The 20,963-nt window shown below is 38.3% G+C and overlaps 1 protein-coding gene across 1 annotated transcript in view; it reads right to left on the minus strand.

Moving 5' to 3' along the window:
- Window positions 1–4,061: 4,061 nt before the first annotated feature.
- The window catches only part of LOC126295405 (D-3-phosphoglycerate dehydrogenase), a 77,796-nt gene continuing 60,894 nt past the window's right edge, over window positions 4,062–20,963 (minus strand). Inside the window, exons 6-10 of the mRNA XM_049987885.1 lie at window positions 19,933–20,039; window positions 16,451–16,659; window positions 12,336–12,493; window positions 10,342–10,563; window positions 4,062–6,767 (exon numbers count right to left, since the gene is read on the minus strand). Coding sequence (XP_049843842.1) covers window positions 6,463–6,767; window positions 10,342–10,563; window positions 12,336–12,493; window positions 16,451–16,659; window positions 19,933–20,039 — 1,001 coding nt within the window. The 3' untranslated portion in view covers window positions 4,062–6,462. The remainder of the gene's footprint in view (window positions 6,768–10,341; window positions 10,564–12,335; window positions 12,494–16,450; window positions 16,660–19,932; window positions 20,040–20,963) is intronic.

Consider the following 20,963-nt stretch of genomic DNA (forward strand, 5'->3'; position numbering starts at 1 on the left):
CATGTAGCATATCTCTTTTATGTGACTGTTTAAAAACTCATCAAGTAAGTAACGTGGCGTACATGTGAGCCACGCTTCTATCGTTTGCTTAAAGTTATTCATCGGTAGTTCGCTCACAGCCTTTGAGAGTTTGTTATAAAATTTCAAGCTAAGATGTTTTGATGTTTATGGCTCTTCTGTGTCAATGTCAGCCTTGCATATGGTAGGTCTATGTTACTATTATTTCGAGTATTATGAACACGTACTTCAGATCATACAGTTCTTTACGTTCTCTTTAGCAAATATTAAGCAATTATAAATGTATATACTAGGTAGCGACATTATCTTTAGTTCTATAAAATGATTTTTGCAACTTTGTCTTGGTGATAGTCCTAAAATGCACCTGACTGCTTTCTTCTGGCACTTGAAGATGGTACTTGAACCCACTGAGTTACCCCAAAGAAGTACCCTATATTGCGGCTGTGAATGGAGAAAAGCAAAGTATGTTGAGATTAGCAGATTTTTACTGATAGCGTGTCTCAGCTTGTGAAATAGAGAGTGAGTTCGAGCAAGTTCGTCACATAGATAAATGGTCCAAATGGCTCTGAGCACTATGGGACTTAACTTCTCAGGTCATCAGTCCCCTAGAACTTAGAACTACGTAAACCTAACTAATCTAAGGACATCACACACATCCATGCCCGAGGCAGGATTCGAACCTGCGACTGCAGCAATCACGTAGTTCCAGTCTGTAGCGCCTAGAACCGCTCGGCCACCCCGGCCGGCTGTGTGTCTGTCCCATGTAAGTTTTTGATCTATATGCAAACCTAGTAACTTGACATTTTTTGTGTTCTATTTGTTTATTGATAAAAGTTTGGCTCTGCACCAGTCACTGCTCATTTCAGTTGTATTCTATGACATCTTTCAGACTCTCTCCATCTGTTATTGGTGTCATATCATCAGCATACACTACATTGTTGCATGGCATATAATTTGAGAAGTCATTGATGTAAACAATGAACAGGAAAGGGCCAAGCACTGAGCCTTGCAGAATTCCTCTCTTTATGTTCCTGGGTGTTGACTTTTAATAGTTTGTTTTTACTAATTGTACCATATTGCTTGAGTATGATTGAAAATATTGTAATTAAATAACTGTAAAAGTACTGCCTCTAGCGGAAACACAACTGAGTACAAAATTTCATACAATAATGTCATGTTGACTACATTCTGTAGCACCAATAGTTCTCACATAGTGAATGAGAGAATAGGAGATCTTGCATGTGGTTTTTGAAAGGAAGGTAGAACATTGCAGTTTGCATAAAATGACACTGTCAGGGGCAGCTGAATCAGGCTGAATAGGGAACGTGAATGACATCACTCTTACCTGCCCTGTGTTGCTGCACCGAAATGCTAATCAACAGCACCTCCAAGCAAGTCGTACACTTCATGCCAGTCTGCTGTTTGTTGTACGTTGACGTCACGGTAGTGCAGTTTTAGCAGCCAGCAGTGCACTTACAGCCAGTTCAGACTTTCTTGTGAAATACAGCTCACGTACAACTGTACCAATATGATCACATATGTCACGTGTGAGGGATAGACCGTGACGTAATAAGTGATGTCTGTTTCACGTTCTTTGCCGATTTGAAGGTGAGGCGCTGGGAAGGCAAGGAATTACAAGAGAGGGAAGCAATACTGAAAGAGTTGGTGGATAAGGGAAAACTAGAAGGCAACTCCTGATGAAAACAGCAGCACACCATGAAGATGGAGACAATGGGTCTTTTGGGTTGGTAATCGTGCTGGTACAATGCACATCCAATGCAGGTAGGCTTTGTGCCAAGCTTTTCGTCTGCTTAGTAGTTCCTTGTAATGCCTAAGAGGCGTTATGTATCTGTGAGAGAAGAACCTGAAGCAAAGTCCGCAGCTCGTGGTCGTGCGGTAGTGTTCTCACTTCCCGCACCCGGGTTCAATTCCTGGTAGGGTCAGGGATGACTGGGTGTTGTGTGATGTCCTTAGGTTAGCTAGGTTTAAGTAGTTCTAAGTCCTAGAACTGATGACCATAGATGTTAAGTCCCATAGTGCTCAGACCCTGAAGCAAAACAAAGCAGGCAACTGGGTGTTCAATGATAAATTGCTACTGATGTTCTCGTTATGTCAAACTGATACAAACACCAATAATGGGTAACATCGTTTGGTAATTGTGAATAATATACACTCGGCCACGAATGTACACACACACTCACATTAACCGCTTTATTACTTGAAAAATAGTTCCTGCAGTTTCTTATGGTTGGTGTCAGACTCATACTGTCCCCCGTGTTTCTATTCATTTTCCCAGCTTACTGAAATCTGCACGTGGCAGTAGCACTTTGTTGTGGTTTGATTTACTAAAATTCTGCATTTAACAGTTCAGCAAGGAATGGCATATGGCCAATGACAGCAACAAATCCATTGTTTGTTATTGTTCCACTGTTATTAAGTTTGTCCATTTTGCGAAATCTACTGCTGGCTATTCACAGACTTAAACACAAAAAAATGTGCTGCTTGTTGAGTTGCTAGGCAAGTCCACTAATTTTTGTGGCTCAACTAGAATGATAGTAATATTAATTTTCAACTGACAGTATCATTATTGCAGTATGTGTGATCAGGACCTGTCCTTTCTTTCCCAGTCTACAAGTATTTTTTTGGGAACATTAATTCTAGAAGGAAGACAAATAGCTCTCTATAAACTAATCATATATCTTTTTGGAAATGCAGAACAGCGAAACATCACAATTTTTTTTAGACATATAGCATTTTGTAACATAATGTGTTTGACTGATGTAACTTATATTCACAAGAAAAGTTTGGATTACTTCTGTAGTATCAAAAATAAACCATTTTTTTCTAATGAACCAGTCTCAAAAAATTTGGTTCAAATGTACTTAAATCTTATGTTCATATACAAATCTCTGTACAAACACTTTCATGTAAGCTACATACATAATTATTATTAATAAAAATGTGCTTTAAAACTTCTGTAATTAGGATATGGAAAATCACTTCTGAACAGGTAGAGAATTTATGACAAATCTTTTGCAATAGTGAGATGAAGAAAATGTTTTGCTGATTTTATATTAATTAAGACACTGTTAACATTGTGGATAAGTTGGTGCTGGTATCTCTAGCCTTTATCATTATTGTGCATTAGTGATAAGTGTTTATATATGGATAATCAAGTTGGAGTTAAACCAACACTGTCTGGTCTACAATTAATAGTTTTACAGTTCATTTTAAACTTCAGACAACTTATACATCTTTCTATGGCAATGAATGTGACTGAACATTCTTCTCTCTTTTTTTCTGTTTAGCTATTTTATGTCAGATTTAATTCTGGAAATCCTTATTCACCATTTCAAATGAAGAGATACTGAACTATTACAAATATTGAGTCACGGTTTTAAGTACCAATTTTATTACATTGCTTAACTAACATTTGGATTACTTTCTTTGAAATGATTGAAAATAAATTGATTCTGCACTGGAGGATCTATCCTGAGTCTTTTATTTAAAATAAAGTCTATTTTTGATAGTTTATGACTTTCCTATCTACCTGCAGTTAGTAAGTCTGCTTACATAAGCCTCATGTGGTACGTCACACAAAATCTATGGCACCAGTAAAACAAGTTCCCTGGCAGTGAGAAACTGAGTGATTTGATATAAACATCTTTCTTCTGTATAAAAGTAAAACAAATTAATGATTTTATATGCTAACTGGAAACATGGAAACAATTTATTGAAAAGTAATTTGTTAATAAAAGTTCTGATACCATTAAGTATTATATATTATTTTATTGTAAAAATCTAGAAAACAGTGTAATTAATATATAGTAGAAAAGGTATAGAAAAGAATTACCCTCACATCATCACCAATGAGAATTTGTTAAATATGTTCATTGTCAGTGAAATATCTGATATTTTATAACAGAACTTCTATTTCCCAGAAATTTAACTGACTTAACAATGACCACTAAGTAATGTAGTCTTGAAACTAATTTATGGGAAGATTGGGTTTGTGTCAGGATGGTAATGGATTGAGAAATAACTGATTTTTAAAATCTTTCATTTTTATTTTATACACAGCGCTTTTCTCATACAGAAAAATTACACTATTACAGTAAAAAAACTATCTTCTGATGTATTCAATTATTTTCTTTATAATTCTAATAATGTAAAATGAAAGAATGCAATGGCATTTGTTTTTAAATAAGGGAAGATATAGGTACAAAAAATTACAGTTATTAAGACTATCAAGACAAAAATGTGAACTACAGTCTTGAAAGAAATATTGCCACAACCATAGGCTGTTAAGCTTTATGCATTTCACCACAGAACTAACATATGCTGCTGTAACAACTACAGCAATATTTAGGGTGATGCAATGCTAAAAATAAATGAATATTGATCAAATCATAGTCTACTAGTATGTGGTACATTAAACATTAATATAAAGAAATTACCATTAAATCTCACTGTATGTAGATGTGGACAGACAGATAGTATACTTAGAGACACATTTAATAGATAAACAAAAAGTTGGCCTTCTTCCTAATAGACCATTTTTGTCAGTTTTTCATCTTCTTTTTGAGCTTTTATACAGAAAATTTGATGTATAGTTTATTAACAAATATAATTTAATCAAATTTTGGACTTTAAGAAACATGGATAATAAATTTCTGTTCTAATCCTAAGATGTGTGGTTTCCTGATATAAACACAATTTTTGCACAATGTATGTGATGTCACCAGACAGAATGAATTTCACTTCTATGATTAAGATAGACATGATTAAATACAGAGAACTCAGCCTGTAGAATAACTGGTAATTTCTCCTGTGTTGGACTATGCTTCTTTGGCATTATCAGTTCATATTTTCCAATCTTATAACTTTTTCTGTATTAAATTATTTTTTTTTTATTTCATGATGAAATTAGATCCACAAAATGTCATTGTTCAAGCAAAGTCTTTACCTTCACAGTACATGAATATCACAGCCATTGATTACAACACACCACAAAAATCATTGTATCAGTCAAACGCTTTCTCTTAAACAAAAATTTGCAATTCAAAATATTAAAAATACATTACGAAAATATATGTTAGAGCTCACAGAAAAATTGAAGTAGAAGCTAAAAACTTCAAGTTTTCATAAAGCTAATTTTATGAATCAGATTTCATTGCACGTTAAATTACAGCACAATATGGTAGGAAGTCTTATTTCTAATACTGTGAGAACATTTCATTTGAAATTGGTTGGAATGCACCAGTATTTATATGATTTTTTTCTTTTTGCCATGCATTATTGTTGCAATCTGCAATCAGTTTAATAAATTAATGTACTTCCTTTTCCTTTTTACCATGCACTATTGTTGCAATCTGCAATCAGTTAAATAAATTAATGTACTGTTCACTTTTTCTTTTAAATAGTTGTCTGAAACATTAAGGCTTTATTGGGTAAGAATGAAAAGTTTTGGCCAGTCAGCTAGATGCATGTTATACTATCAAATCTGGTGAAAAATAGGGGGTAACAAGTTTTTACTGAAACTTACTCATTGTTTTACTACAAGGAGAGGTAAACATCGGTGCCTAGTCTCAGTGAATACTTCAAAAAAAAAAAAATATATATATATATATATATATATATATATATATATATATATATATATATATATATATATATATATATATATATATGAAGTGGGTGCTCAGCATGCTTCTGAAATGCCTGGAGATATTTCAATATGTGAGAGACATATGACTAAGGAGAGAACTGTCATGGTGGTAATATTCTCCTAGCATATGTGGTGGCACAAATCTGGAACATCACCAGCAACTTCAACTAAATGTGGTAGAAATATGGTTTATTATGTGGGAAAAATACCATGCTGGGGTAAGACACCTGTATCGCACTTAAAATTAGGATGGGCTGGGACGGGACAGGAGTTACACACAAAAATAATAGAAAGTGAGCTATAATCGTACATAATCCACAGTATTCTGTTATTAGAACAATTGTTGACAGTCTTGATGACCTTTGACCAATAGGAGTCATGGTGAGAGCTGAGGGAAGGAAAAGGATGATGTGTAATGTGGACTGTTTGGGTGTGTGGAGTAACTTCAACACATCACATCCAATCTGAAGATACACCCACCTAGCAAATAAGAGGTATTAGTGCCACCTGCAAAGGATACTGGGTGCCCCACTGGTGTGGTAGGGAGTAAGAACAAGGTGACTTAAAAAAAAAAAAAAGTAACTGGGCAACAGTTGATAATCAGCTAAGAGCTGACTGATGGCAGTTCATTTCCAAATTTCATTCCTTATACAGTTTCAGAGCACCAGAAGGTTACGAAACACACTTCGACCAGTGAGATGAATGCTGAAGACACAAGTCGAGTTCTGCTGGGCACAGTAGCTTCACAAATCGGCCAAAGCAGCACAAGTGAATCTTCAGACGTCGACGACACCCGGGATGTTAACACGGGTCTCGACGCGCTGCGTGGTGCGCACAGCGATCCAGGCGTGAGAGTCGGCAGGTTGGCCTTTGGCCGGCTCCACGACAGGGGCGGCTACAGACACACCGGTGATGGAAGCGGAGGCAGAGGCCAGCGCCCCCAACACAGCTCCAAGTGCTGAGGCGGCAGAGGCGGCACGGAACAGGCGCAGAGGTGCGCCCCCACCGAGGGCAATGCCACCGTCGAAGACGCAGCCATCGACAGAGAGCAAGAGGGGCCGGTTGTCAGCACGGACCGTACCTGGAAGTACACCGGCACCAATTGTCATGTGTAGAAGTGGCATCAGTACCTGTCTTGTCGTTGCTGTGGTCTTCAGTCGTGAGACTTATTTGATGCAGCTCTCCATGCTGCTCTATCCTGTGCAAGCTGCTCCATCTCCCAGTACTTACTGCAACCTACATCCTTCTGAATCTGCTTAGTGTATTCATCTCTTGGTCTCCCTCTACGATTTTTACCCTCTACGCTGCCCTCCAATACTAAATTGGTGATCCCTTGATGCCTCAGAACATGTCCTACCAACCGGTCCCTTCTTCATGTCCAGTTGTGCCACAAAATTCTCTTCTCCCCAATCCTATTCAATACTTCCTCATTAGTTATATGGTCTACCCATCTAAATCTTCAGAATTCTTCTGTAGCACCACACTTCAAAAACTTCTATTCTCTTCTTGTCCATACTAGTTATCGTCCATGTTTCACTTCCATACATGGCTGCACTCCGTACAAATATTTTCAGAAACAACTTCCTGACAGTTAAATCTATACTCGATGTTAGCAAATTTCTCTTCTTCAGAAACGCTTTCCTTTCCATTGCCAGTCTACATTTTATATCCTCTCTACTTCAGCCATCATCAGTTATTTTGCTCCCCAAATAGCAGAACTCCGTTACTTCTTTAAGTGTCCCATTTCCTAATCTAATTCCCTCAGCATCAACCGACTTAATTCGACTACATTCCATTATCCACGTTTTGCTTTTGTTGATGTTCATCTCATATCCTCCTTTCAAGACACTGTCCATTCCGTTCAACTGCTCTTCCAAGTCCTTTGCTGTCTTTGACAGAATTACTTAGCAAAGGAATTATAGATGGAGGGAGAACTACTTTGACAACAAGTGGCTCCTTTACTAACTTTCAACATTCATAGAATTTTCGAAATGTGTAACCTATGTATGAATCATATTTAATTGTGTGTAAGCTGTCACATGTGATGGTATCACAGTCACAGCCAAACCAGTTTCAAAGTGTGCACTGCTGCACTGATCTGGATGAGTTCTTGTTGTATACTATGAGTGAACCTCTTGCATCACAGTTACAGCCATACCTCAGTGAAAGTATCCACCACTACATTTATCCAGATGAGTTTACATTGTATATCATGAGTGAACTTCTCAATGTGGTGATAAAAAGTAATGGAGAACACATTTATCAGCTGTGGTAATTTTATTTACCAAGACTTTCAACATCAAGAAGATAAAAATAAAAAGGTATAAAGAGTGTAGAAAAGAAGAGAGTTGCAGAATGAGAGGGAGCTGAGCAGAAACAATGAGAGCTATAGAGGAAGGAAGGAAGGAACATATATTGCATGATAGAGGGGAATTTATGAGGAGGATAGAGAAACAAAGACATGCACAAAGAGAAACTATATAAACTCAGAGAAAGACATAGGATTTAAAAGAGCAGAAGAGAAATGAGAAGGAATCTGGGAACTTCAAGCTAGAGAAGAATATTGAAGATTCAAGGATGAGCAATAAACCTGAGGAGGAGCAAAAGCTGATGATGTCAAATCTAAGGACAGTGACAAAATGAGAAGAAAGAGAAAGTCTAATTTCAAGAATAAGGAGATAACAAAGGCTGAGGAAAACAATTACAAGAATTTGTAGACAAAAAGGAGAAGACTCAAGAAGGAACATGCAAGAAACAAAGCAGGAGGAGCAATAGAACTAAAATTAGGAGATATGAAGAATCAGAGAGAGCTCAATAAGAGTAAGCAGTGTAGGAAGCAGGATCAGAAATTCATGATATGAAGGTATAAGTCAAAGCAGAGTGAAGAAGGCAACATGAGGCTGAAGAGAAATTAGGATGCCATGGAATGATGAATGAGGCTGATGTAGAACATAAATGGAGAAAGAAGTGGAATGAAAATAGGAATGTTATAGTAACAAAGAGTCTAGCATCAGAAGAGAGAAAATATAAATAAAAAAGAGGAGTAGCAATACAACCAGTGCAACATTTTGATGGAAGAAAAGACAGAGAATAAAGAGATAGAGCGAAGGACAATGAGAATTTGCTGACATATAAGAAGGAGAGAAAGGACATCATCAATAAGTAAACTCAAGTGAAAATACCTATAACTGTGATACAGGTGGCAATGTTATCACTTGATACTATCTACTGAGTATTTGCTTTTGAATCAAATAAGTGGAAGGTGCAATCTTGTTGGATACCTCAATTGTGAGTTAACATTTCAGCTGCATATATGAAGGGCTTATTTCAGTAGTGGTACAAGTCCATTTTTGTTCACTGTGAGATACAGAGTCCTAAAGTTAAATGAGCGCTGAAAAATCTGCAGTTGAGATACCAGAAATATTCAAGCATACAGCTTCTCGCTAGAGATGAACCTTTCTTTCTGTTTGTTTGGACCATTAATGTCAAAGGCATTATAGACAGAAAAGTGGAGGTAATGGACTTGTACCACTATTGAAATCAGCCCTTCATATCAACTGTTTAGTTAATTATATCATGGTTAGAAATTTTTTTTGACCTCTGAAGCTTTAGTGAGAAGCTGATAGAATCTACAAGCTTTCAGTGAATTCAGGAATGCTACCCATGAATGTCATGTGTTTGAGTTCCCTCGCTGTGCACTGTTTTAACTTTTCAGAGCTGGCTGTATGGATCAGATTGCCTTGTGCAACACATGAAAAATATGGGTAACAGGAAACGAAGTCTACCACATGCTATTCAGTGTTCAACAACTGGTAAGTGGATATACAAATGCTGATGGAATGATGGAGCAATAAAAACTGAAAAGAGGTACATTCAAAGGAAATGACAGGGTAATCTGTAAAGGAAGTCCCACTAAAGAAAGAATAGTGCAAGGGAGGAGTGAATGGATGTGCAGTTTGATGAAATGGTGAAGGAAGAAGAAAGTAGAGTTGATTTAGGTGAAGTAAGTAGGAGAAAAAAGTGGCAGACTCAGGGAAGTAAAGTGGGATGTTCTAAGCAGATCCCAATAAAGAGAGATGGCACGTATGGGAGAAGTAAAGATGCATGCAGATGCATGAAATGGTGAAGGAATTACGAAGGAGAGTAGAGTTAGGTAAGGCAGCATGAAATAAACCAGAAACTGGTGGGAAGTAAGAAACTAAGTAAAAATTTTGTAAGAAGAGAGCAGGGATGTATGGGAGAAGTGAACACATGTGCAGTTGACTGAAATGACAAAGAAAGTGGGAAGATGAGCTCGCGGACTGAGGAAGAAAACAAACACTGATAGATTCAGAGGAAATAAGGAATAATGATGTAAGCAGAGTCCACTCACTCAGTAGAAACAGGGTGCATGGCAGAAGTGAACAGGTATGGAATTCAATGCAGTTGTGGAGGAAGTAGGAAAGACTATAGAGGAAGTTTGAGTTGTGTAGGAGAAACCAAAAAATACAAGAAAATATGGAAGAAAGATGAGAAAAGGAGGAAATAAGAAACAATGTTGTGAGGTGATGGAAGTGAAGAGAGGAGTGATGCACGGGAGAAGTGAAGAGATGTGCAGTTGAATGAAACTGTGCAGAAAGCAGACAGTAAAGCAGAGTGAGGAGAGGGAGACTCACCAGTGACGGCGTGCACCTCCCCGCTGGCCTGCTGGATTTTGACAGTGACTGTGGTGTCGTCTCCCTGGCTGCCAGCAGAGGCCTTCTCAGATGTCACTGTGACACCCATGTCGCGCGCCAGTGCTGGGGCATTGACCAGGTTCAACCCATTTGGTGTGCGCCCAGACAGCAAACCAGTAACAGCTGCCGTGGCAACGAAGGTCAGCCGCTCACTACCAGGGCCTGCCGACATTACACAAGGCTTCACTCACCACGAGTTCCACATCATTCAGCATACTAGCTATTTTTTATTCCTAATTGAGTGAAGTACAGCCAAAAAATAAGTGGCAAGAAATTTGGTGAGGAATTAGAAGAGTAATATACATCCAGATGAAACAGATATTAACTAGTGTGTTGTGTAACATCAAGCGCACTTATTTAAACACGTAGTATGGGTGTACATGAAAATTACACAAGAAAATATAAATATTTCTACCAGAGGTAAATACCTATAGTTTTTCTTTCCTTGTGGCATGACAACAGAAATTCAAATGTATGACTTTATTTTCTTAGTGCCATTCGCAACCCTGGAGATGAATAATATGAATGGTATGATGCAGTGAATCAGTGATTAATTTCTGCATGCTGTTTATTTCAAACAATAACTTTCATCACAGCCAAACAAGATTGCCTTTACATTATGACACAAAGGCTTACATTTCAATATTCAGCCAGTGATTGATACTAATGTACTCAATAAAACCATTTCTTAAGTTGATGCCACTATAGTAAATGAGTCTCAGAAAATTATGACTGTAGTCCAGTCAAAAAAGGAAGGTTCAAAGGGCTCTCAATGAAAATGTGGTCAAACAAAAGTATTGAACAGAATTAAGCCAATAACTTAAACAAGCTGAAAATCAAAAAGTCGTAGTAAGTATGCGTCACAAGTACAGTGTGGGTGTTCTGATACATGATGACGAGTACATAGGCAAAAGATCAGATATTTTTCATGGAAAGTAATACTGTCAATATAGAAAGAGATCCAACAAGCAAATTTCAAAGTGAGATAAAAGATAGACAATAGTTATTTCTTGTTCACAGAAGAAGAAAAACATAGATTGAAACTAATGAATCTGAAAAGACCTGGACTTTGCTGACAAGTAAACTAAATCAGCAAAAAAATTTGGCAAATTGTGAATAACATGTTGTGCTCTAACAACAAAATCAATAGGAATTGTGACTGAAAACTGAAAGCTGTGTATATATTCAAACAAACAAGTAACATAAGAAGTTGTTACACATTTGCTAAAGAAGTGAAGGATTTTGTTATACCTATGATGGTATCTATAGCCTCTTTGGAAGTAACCAAAAATGGTGATCAGTGACAAAATAATTGTAGTAAACGTACCATCATGATTTCAGACTCTCAGTATCACATTATGTCATTTTCTTGGAAAAGCACTATCAACTGTGCAGTATTTGATCATGATGATGTGTCTTGTGTGTCCTTTGCATGTGTATAAACTGTCATTAACAAGATCCAAGAGGCTGCAGAAATAGATGTAACTGAACTCACCACAAGAAGACAGCCATTTGATATGAACTTGCCACTTGCCAAGACTGTAGTCCCTTCCCCCCCACCCCCCCCCCCCTTTTAAACCCGCTAACCAAGACTGTAGAAAGCCTATTTAGTATATATGTGTACTTATATTTAATTTTTTGTGTTGCCATTGTAACCTGTAGATGAAGTTTGTGCATCGAAACATGTTATTTCATTAATTAATTAAGTGAATCAACAAATAATTGTGAGTAGTAGTGGTCTCTGAAGAAACGTATTTGTATTTGTGACTCACAGTCAACGAATAGACAATACAGCTTTAAAAATAGTGTCATACATCAGAGTTGCATAACATTTTAGGAAAGTTGTACAGCAAACGGACAACTCCTCAGTATCACCAAGGCGCTGTTACAACCTGTAAGACGAGACCGCTCAGCAGTGGTTGTGATGGTCTTACCAGAGGCTGTGACGTTGATGGCTGTCCCGGGCAGCGAACCCTGGACCAGACGGGCGGCCAGTGAGCCCAGCTCCTTCGCCAGCTGGAGCCAGGGCTGGTTCCCCTCGTCCAGCGATGCAGACAGCGCGGGAGCGTTCACGACACCTGTCAGCTGGAACCTGCGCAACAGCGGAAGCAACAAAATCAGGTGGCTGTCAGTGCGGGCCCCCCAAATTATAAAAAGGAACTTAGATTGCTGCAGGTTCTCAGCCACTTCTCACAGACCTAGTAGTATTTGTACTAAAGTGTTTATGTAGCCGACGATTAGCACCTGTCAGGCTACCGGATAGTGCCATATTTAAATTGCAGTGTCAGATACTACAAGCCATTTTCTTTTGGATTAAGATCAAGTGATTTAGCGGGACAGCCCAGATGATGGAACACCCTGGGTCTACGTCAAACCAGGAATGTATGCATGCAGCCCTGTCAATATGGCTGTTGCTATCTTGGAAGGTGAGGGTGTCTACTACACATTCATTAAGAAGATTTAAAAAAGAGGAGAAGCCAGAAATGTTGAAACAAACATTGTAATTGGTGTTCATGGTGTCTCAAATGAGTATTGCCAAGTCATGGCAAAAATATCAGCCCTATGAGCAGTAATCTCGCATGGTTCAATGGGTTAGTGTGAGTCTTTCTACTGGATGCCACTACAGTGACTTGTGTGACCCTGAATGCCCCAGTTATCCATCTGGAGAAAGGGGACATATTGTTTAATGTGGAATCCAGTGGAACGCCACAGCAGTAGCTCTGCCCTGAGTTGCACCTTACTTATACTGTGATTTAAACATTTCACTGGACCATCAGTGTGCTCAACACGTTGCAACATCTGAAAAGAGCCAAAATCGTGACTCCTCAGACTACATCACACATCTCCAGTCAGCTGTTGCCTAGTTTCTGTGTTGATGGCAGAATCAAGTGCCACTGTGACCAATGGCCTTTGGCGTTGTGCCCAATTCAGATGTGCATTATGTGCTTCCTCTTTCACTACGTTCACTCACTTGAGGTTTTCTTCCAGTCATAGACAACAGTAATTCCTGTCGGATTTGAAACCATTGACAATGTGTGACACTTGTCTCCCTCCCTGTCAGCTGAGATCCTTTTACGGGCACAGTTTTTGTGGTTTGTTACATGGCTGTGGGTGGTACACCATTCCTTGTAGACCCACAGGACATGCCACGCTGGTACACCAATAAGTCATGGGTCCATAGGGTGTTAACACTGTAGTGTCACAAACAGCAGTGGAGCCAAGGGCCTCTAACTCGAGTTTCAAAGAAGAGAAAAGTGCATCCAAACTTTCTCCCGCACACCTCGACAGCCCAGTAAAAGATGATGAATGGACAACTGCTGTGACTTCATTGAAATGAAAATCGCAGACAACTCTTTTTTTGAGAAAATCATCACAGATGATGAGACTTGGTGACATCAGTACCAGCTGTAAGTAGCCTGTTCGTATGTTGGCAGCGCTACAGACTGCTTTAATATTTGCTGACAGCCCTCAGTGCCCTCGTCGAGAGATTCTCTGGTTGGATGGACTAGCAGTTACTGAGCGGATAGGAAACTGTATGGACATAATATTTTTAGTGGCGACTCTGTGTTGGTAGGACATGCATTGTAAAGTGAGGTGAAATGAAGTGTTTATAAGAAAATACACAAGGAAATGTATGAGAATAGATGTTTGGCTGATATTGTTTGGGCAGTGGAATTATTGACAACTATATACTTATTGGAACTGTATGTCAAATGAATAAGGTAAAATTTTGTAAATACATTGTTTGCTCTTCAACAAAATCTTTCGTTTGCTAACCGTCTGCCTCCTAGTAGTTAGAGCCTCTAGTAGTTAGAATCTTTTTATGTAGCTAGCCGTAGTTGCTACTTGCTGTAATTGCTGTAGTATGTGTTATGAAGATTTTCTATGAGGTAAGTGACTTATGAAAAAGAATGGGGATTGCACTGTTGGGATTCGTGATTGAAATAAGTTTAGGAAATTAACAGAGTTGGAGGTAGTTTCCTATTTCTTTAATTTCATGTTTTTTCGATTTGTATTATTGTTAGGATTTCTTAAAATTCAGACTCTCTGTTTTGTGTTAATTATTGGAAGTCATGTTGTCAATGTATAGTAGTCACATACTGTTGGCCTTGTATATTGTGGGTAATAAATGAATAGGTTGTCTCCATCAGGGAAAATTCTGTAGGCCTGTGTTTAATAAAAATAATTAAAGAGATAGTTCCACAGCCTAATACAATATGACAAAATGCAGGTGGCTCATCAAGATCGAAAAAAGTGTGAATGTGCCCTGCATGTTGAACAACATCTTGACATGGGATCTTGGTGGCAGTTTCATGTAGCTGTATGAACATTCTGCATATTGTACTCCTGTCAGGGCTGGGGTATGTAGAACACATGAAGCATCAAAACAAGCATGTTAATTTGTTTCATTTTTGCCATGTTTTTATTAAGTCCATGTCTTGTAAATCTGCTTGGTAAAAATTTTGTAATTGATTTTAAGTTAACTTTCTGCTGAATTAAAGGATTGAAATTTTAAATGTAACTCAGAACTGGATGACAATGCAACATTAAACTGCTTTTTTGTCAGCATTTTTGGTAGGGATAAGGGTAGGTTTGAAAAAGTTTGGTGATGCCTGACATGTTGGCTGTCCTGCGACAGCAACATGTTGTGTGGGTAGGATTAGAATATGTTACAGGCGGCATCCGAGATGACAGGCAGGGATGAGCAGAGACAGCGGGAAGATAAGATGGATATTTCCTTTTTATTTGTCTGTGTCTTCGGTACAAATTTCACTTTACTGCTCAGTGCTTGGTGACAACGCAATATTAACTCGCTTTATCATCTGGTGTGTATCGGAGAATACTTTGTTTACCACACTCATTTCACAGTGAGCTAGAGAGGTGAAACTTCCAATATGTGAAACTTACAGTACAGCTCAGAACTGGGTGACTGCTAGATTAACTCATTTTCTTTTCTGGTATATGTCAGAAGCTACTTTGTGTATCTCTACCCTTTCCCCCTTTTCCTGTTCCAGTCACAAATGTCTTGCAGGAAGCAGTATTGCTGGTAAATCTCTGTGTGAGCACAAACATCCCTTAACTTTTAGTTTCATGTCTTTTCATGAGATATATGTAGGAGGAAGCACTACATTTCTTGGGTCAGGTGAGGAGAGACTGAAATAAACCCGAAAATTACCATGTCCATTATTATCTCATCAGTATGTTTGAAATCTATTATAATTTTCAAACACGCAAGACTAAAAGGAGAATATAATTATTTAAAGGAGAAAGAATTTTAAATGTACCATCCTGCTAAATTAGATCAGAAAGTTTGAAATAATTTCGCACAGCCTTGTGTAGATTCCTAACCCAATACAGACAGTCCTGGAAATTTGTGATTGTGAACTTTTTAAAAAGTACTTGTAAGATTTAAAACAAAAACTAGGGACATTTGAGATATGCATAATTCATACATGAATAGTTCACCTCCTTACTGTTACATTAGTTACTAACTAACAAGCTCATGTCCTTACTGGAATGTAGCGTATCTGTAGCTAAGTTTTCCCTTTAAATTTTACAAGTATTTTCATAGCTATAAAAATTTCACAGCCACACATTTTCAGAACTATCTGCATGAGGGTAAGACTCTGTATGTATCTAGGAGAAATTTGAAAATGTAGTATGGTAAAAATTTGCCTTCATTTAAATAACTATTTAGTAACTCAATCGCAAAACTTTTTGGACTGATCAGTAAGTATATCCGTACATGACAGTTTGTTCCTGCCATTGTGTGGTCTGTCAATTACTTCACTAATCCCACACAAATATGCACCCCTCATTGTCTTCACTCGAGTCAGCAGTGAATGGTCCCATGATGACCTCTTACAGCAATCCAAAGCAACCACAGTGACTACTGTACTGCCTCGTGAGCTTGTGTCTGGCACATTCAGAGCCCCCAGCAGTTCGTGCAGTTGTAATTCTCAGCTGCTTCCAAGGCCCCCTGCGGTTCTACTGGAAGGTCTGCTCAGGTTTACGGAGAGCTGAAGCAGGCGGGCGTGCTGCGACTCACCTGGCCCTCTGCGCGGCGGGCACGGCGGCAGAGAGCGCCACCAGCTGCTCGGCCGCCTCCCTGGCGACGCGCCGCTGCGCCTCTGCGGTGCTGGCTCCCAGGTGGGGCGTGGCCACCACCTGCGGGTGACGCACCAGCTCCAGCAGCCAATCGGAGCGCGGCGGCTCCTCTGTCAGCACGTCCAGTGCAGCGCCACCACAGCGGCCGTCCTGGAAAATAGCATCACATTATTAGGCATCCGGCATGAAGTGTTACTATATGCAGTGTTCTTTATGTGCTTCCACAAGCGACCTTCTAAAACAAAAACAGGTAGATATTATAGATACTTCATGATAAAGGATGACAGCCAAAAACAGTTGCAGGAAAAAAGATTTATTAAAATTCTTGACCAAGGTTTCAGTACATATAAATATACCGTCATCAGAAGTAAAAAATCTAAAATTACATCATGCAATGGAGATTAATAAAACAATTGTGCCAAAGGTGTCGTCAATACTTAAGACATCATCTCCATTTGTACAACAAGACTATGGGCACAGGGTCAAAGCGAACAGTTTAGCACCATTACTTCGCCTATGAACTATCGATACTTCGCTTTGACCCTGTGCACATAGTTATGTTGTACAAATGGAGATGATGTCTTAAGTATTGACGACGCCTTTGGCACAATTGTTATATTAATCTCCATTGCATGATGTAATTTTAGATTTTTTACTTCTGATGAAGGTACATTTATATGTACCGAAACCTTGGTCAAGAATTTTAATAAAATTTTTATCCTGCAACTGTTTTTGGCTGTCATCCTTTATCATGAAGAATTTCAACAGTTGCTGTTGCAGCCATGTTTAAAATCTTATAATAGATACGTCAATTAGAGTTAGGTTTCATAATAGAAGAAAGACCTGAGAAAAACTGAGACATATTCATACGATTGGTCAACCAATAAAATTTGATGGCAATGTGAAATGGTGCAAGACATTCAATAGACAATACGCATAAGAACTGAGAGGGAACAACAAGAGTGGAAGCGGCAGAATGAAGCGATCAGACTACAAAGGGTATAAGACTATGTTATATTTTTTCCCTCTACTTTTCAACTTATATGTCAGAGATGGCTGAAATAAAAGAAAGGTGCAGGAGGGGATCAAAATTCTGGGGTAAAGGTTTTGTCGATGATAAAATTCGGTGAGAACATTGCTAGCCTCAGGAAAAGGAGGAAGAATTGCGGACTTGCAGAAGGAAAAAAAGAGCCTAATGAATATATACTATGGATTGAGAGTCAACTGAGGAGAGATGAAGTAGCAGAGTAGCACAAATGTAATTACTGATAAACTTAACATCAAAATTGGGAATCCAAAAGTGGAAAAGGCGAAAGAATTCTATTACCTGGGAAGCAAAGTAATACGTGACGTACCCAGCAAAGACAATATAAAAAGCAGACTAGCACATTAATGCTGCAGTTAATTCGACAAATACTTACGATATTTTTAAGCCTTTAATGAAAATTGTGACACCGAGCACTTAGCTGCACAGCTCCAACAAGTTCGGAAACTGGCTTGTCGTCTTGGATGGCTAGCATAATTTTGGTATGGACTCTACTTAAGACAATTCTCTGCAGCAGTTTATAGCGAGACCTAAGGAAATAATGTGTCCAACTGTGAAAAGGCTGCCAAATCTTGGCTGGGTGAATGACAGCCACTGATACCATGCAGCACAGTGTAAATGCCTGAATCTGTCCTCGTGTATTTTCAAGGGCAACGTAACTACTCAATCTTTTATTCGTAGAAAAAGTGTACTGGAGTGTCACATGCCAACTCCTCTTTAATTTCCTCAACTCGAATACTTACAGTAGAATTAACTCATCCAGTGACATTGCTGCTCCTCGCTATACACTCCTATAAAATTTGAAGAATAATAGGTTCTCGACGTCAATTTGAGGCGAGTTTACTCGAGACAGATTACAAGCCCACACTGGGAAGCAAATCAGCACTTTCATTTTCAGTGAACGCATGGAACCCACAGGGAACAATGGACAATGATGTGAACCCCCATTCCTACTGAAGGTGAGTCCTGTGACATAGAGGCTGAGGTTCAGTCAGAGGCCACCCGACATCTTCCCACAGAGCTGGAGGTGACACTACTCTAGTCCTGTTGTGGAAGATGTGAGGGGAGAATGAGCACTGATCACATATTTTTCACTTCACAGAGCGACCACAAGTACAACTTACATAATTGGCGACCAAAAAGTTACCGTTTGAGTAAGTTGCTGCAGCATGTGTCTAACCCAGCATGACTCCAATGCTAATATATAAGCACTGACATGAAGGCAAGGGCTTAGAGTGGCTTCTGAACAGAGAATTTTTCCATTGCTCATTATATATTTTCATTGTTTCTTTTACTCACCTATAAGGCCCAATCTCCCTACCTATACCTGTGCATCACCCTATATTCTTCTATATATTTCTGTCTGTAGAGTGAAATAAAATTGTGAAGGTACTTTGTACATCACTTTATTTCTTTTTTTACTCTGTCTGTCTGTTGCTCTCTGATTCTACCTCATTTCCTATATCACCCAACAATTCCATCTTTATCTCTGTCTCTCTACAGCACCATATCTCTGTGTTTCACTTCATTTCTATTTATGTATCACTCTACATTTCTATCTTCCTCTCTACATTTCCATCATTCACCCAATCTCCAAGTGCCCATCTCTCAGTATCTTTCAGTTACACTTCAGTTCTGCCTGTACATCTCTTTCCTTTTTACTTTTCCCTCCATCCCTCTGTGAGTATCACTCAGTTTTCAACTTTTCTCTTTATCTCTATCAGTGTATCAGTGTTTCATGCTATTCTACTGGTGCATTGCTTAAGATTTCTAAATGTTGTTTCACACTGCTCCATATTTTGTATATTTCTCTCTATAACTCTCTTTATATTTAGTCATGTTTTTATCTTTCACTATTTCATTGCATATTTCTTTATTTTTTTATAACCCAATGTATCTTTTTCTTAACCTGTATCTATGTACCTCAATATATTTCTGTTTTTCTCTTCATTTCTATCTACATAGCCCTCTATACTGCCGGCTGCTGTGGCCGAGCCATTCTAGGCACTTCAGTATGGAACCATTCTGCTGCTACGGTCACAGGTTCGAATCCTGCCTCAGGCATGGATGTGTGTGATGTCCTTAGGTTAGTTAGGTTTAAGTAGTTCGTAGGGAACTGATGACCTCAGATGTTAAGTCCCATAGTGCTTAAAGTCATTTGAACCCTCTAGATTTCTATCTTTCCTATATCTTTGTATACTCTGTATGTGTGCCATATGCATTCATTGAGATAACACAAGTGACCAAACTCACTAATTTCAATAAACAGACTATACCAGCTGAGAAAAAAGTGGAAAGACAGACTTTCACCATGTATGTTCTGAACTGCATTCTGCAGCTTCCATTGAGTTGGATATGAGTGGATGTATGCTACTTACATTTAGAGCCACCAGCAGTGCCTTCTCATCGATGATCCCTCCTCTTGCGACATTGACGATGCGGACACCACGTTTGCATTTGCTGAGCACTTCATCATTAATCAGATCTGTAACATGCAAGCATTAAAGAATGTTACTTCAGCAACATAATGTGTAGTATTTGATGGAGTTAATAAATAATAACTTACAACAACCAGTTACGCATCCCATATGAAATGTAATCCTTATATCACCTTAATGCTTTAACTATTTCTAAAATTCCATAGTAAGCCAGGTTATTTCACTTGGAGAGGCCACAACATAACATTAGAAATATAAATATTTTTTGTCAGAAAAGTGGATTAGTTATGTGAGTGATGCCTCCTTACACATTTGTATTGTAATAGGACCAGCACTTCAAATGTATTGACTGACAAAAAAATGTTCCACAATATACGTATCTAAAAGTAACTTTAAGCCTTGAAAATATTATCTATCAAGATACTTCATGGAACTGTTGACTACAATAATTATAATATAACTATGTGTACTTTAACTTTCTGACTTGTAGTTCACAATTAATGACAGTCGTGAAGTCTTACGTCCATCTTACATAATAAATTTAGCATTTCAAATTAACTCTACTGCGCAGGTTATATTCACATTTCAGTGTTTCTTAGTGGTAGTTCATGCTGAGTTTAAACTTTTTTAAAAACATCATTGTCACATTTAGCTGCTAAAATTGTATAGATTTCAAAATCCACGTTTTTGGCCATTCTGCCATTTTTCTAGGGCGGTGCAGCGAAAATCCTATGGTCTAGCACATGTCAAATTTTTGAAAGTGCTACAAATGTATATCTTTTATCTTTTTATTTCATGTATAGGCATAGTGTTTTACATTGTTTGCATCTTTTGCTTAAATGACATCAAAGAACTTCATATGTTCACACAGTGTGATGATGACACATTACTGATGTATTTAAATTTTTGACATGTCTGAAACACTAAATTTTCTCTATGTTCTGCTTTAAAATAGCTAAATGGAAAAAAAT

This window comes from Schistocerca gregaria, chromosome 11 (genome assembly GCF_023897955.1).
Source record: "Schistocerca gregaria isolate iqSchGreg1 chromosome 11, iqSchGreg1.2, whole genome shotgun sequence".
NCBI classification, from domain to species: Eukaryota; Metazoa; Arthropoda; class Insecta; order Orthoptera; family Acrididae; genus Schistocerca; species Schistocerca gregaria.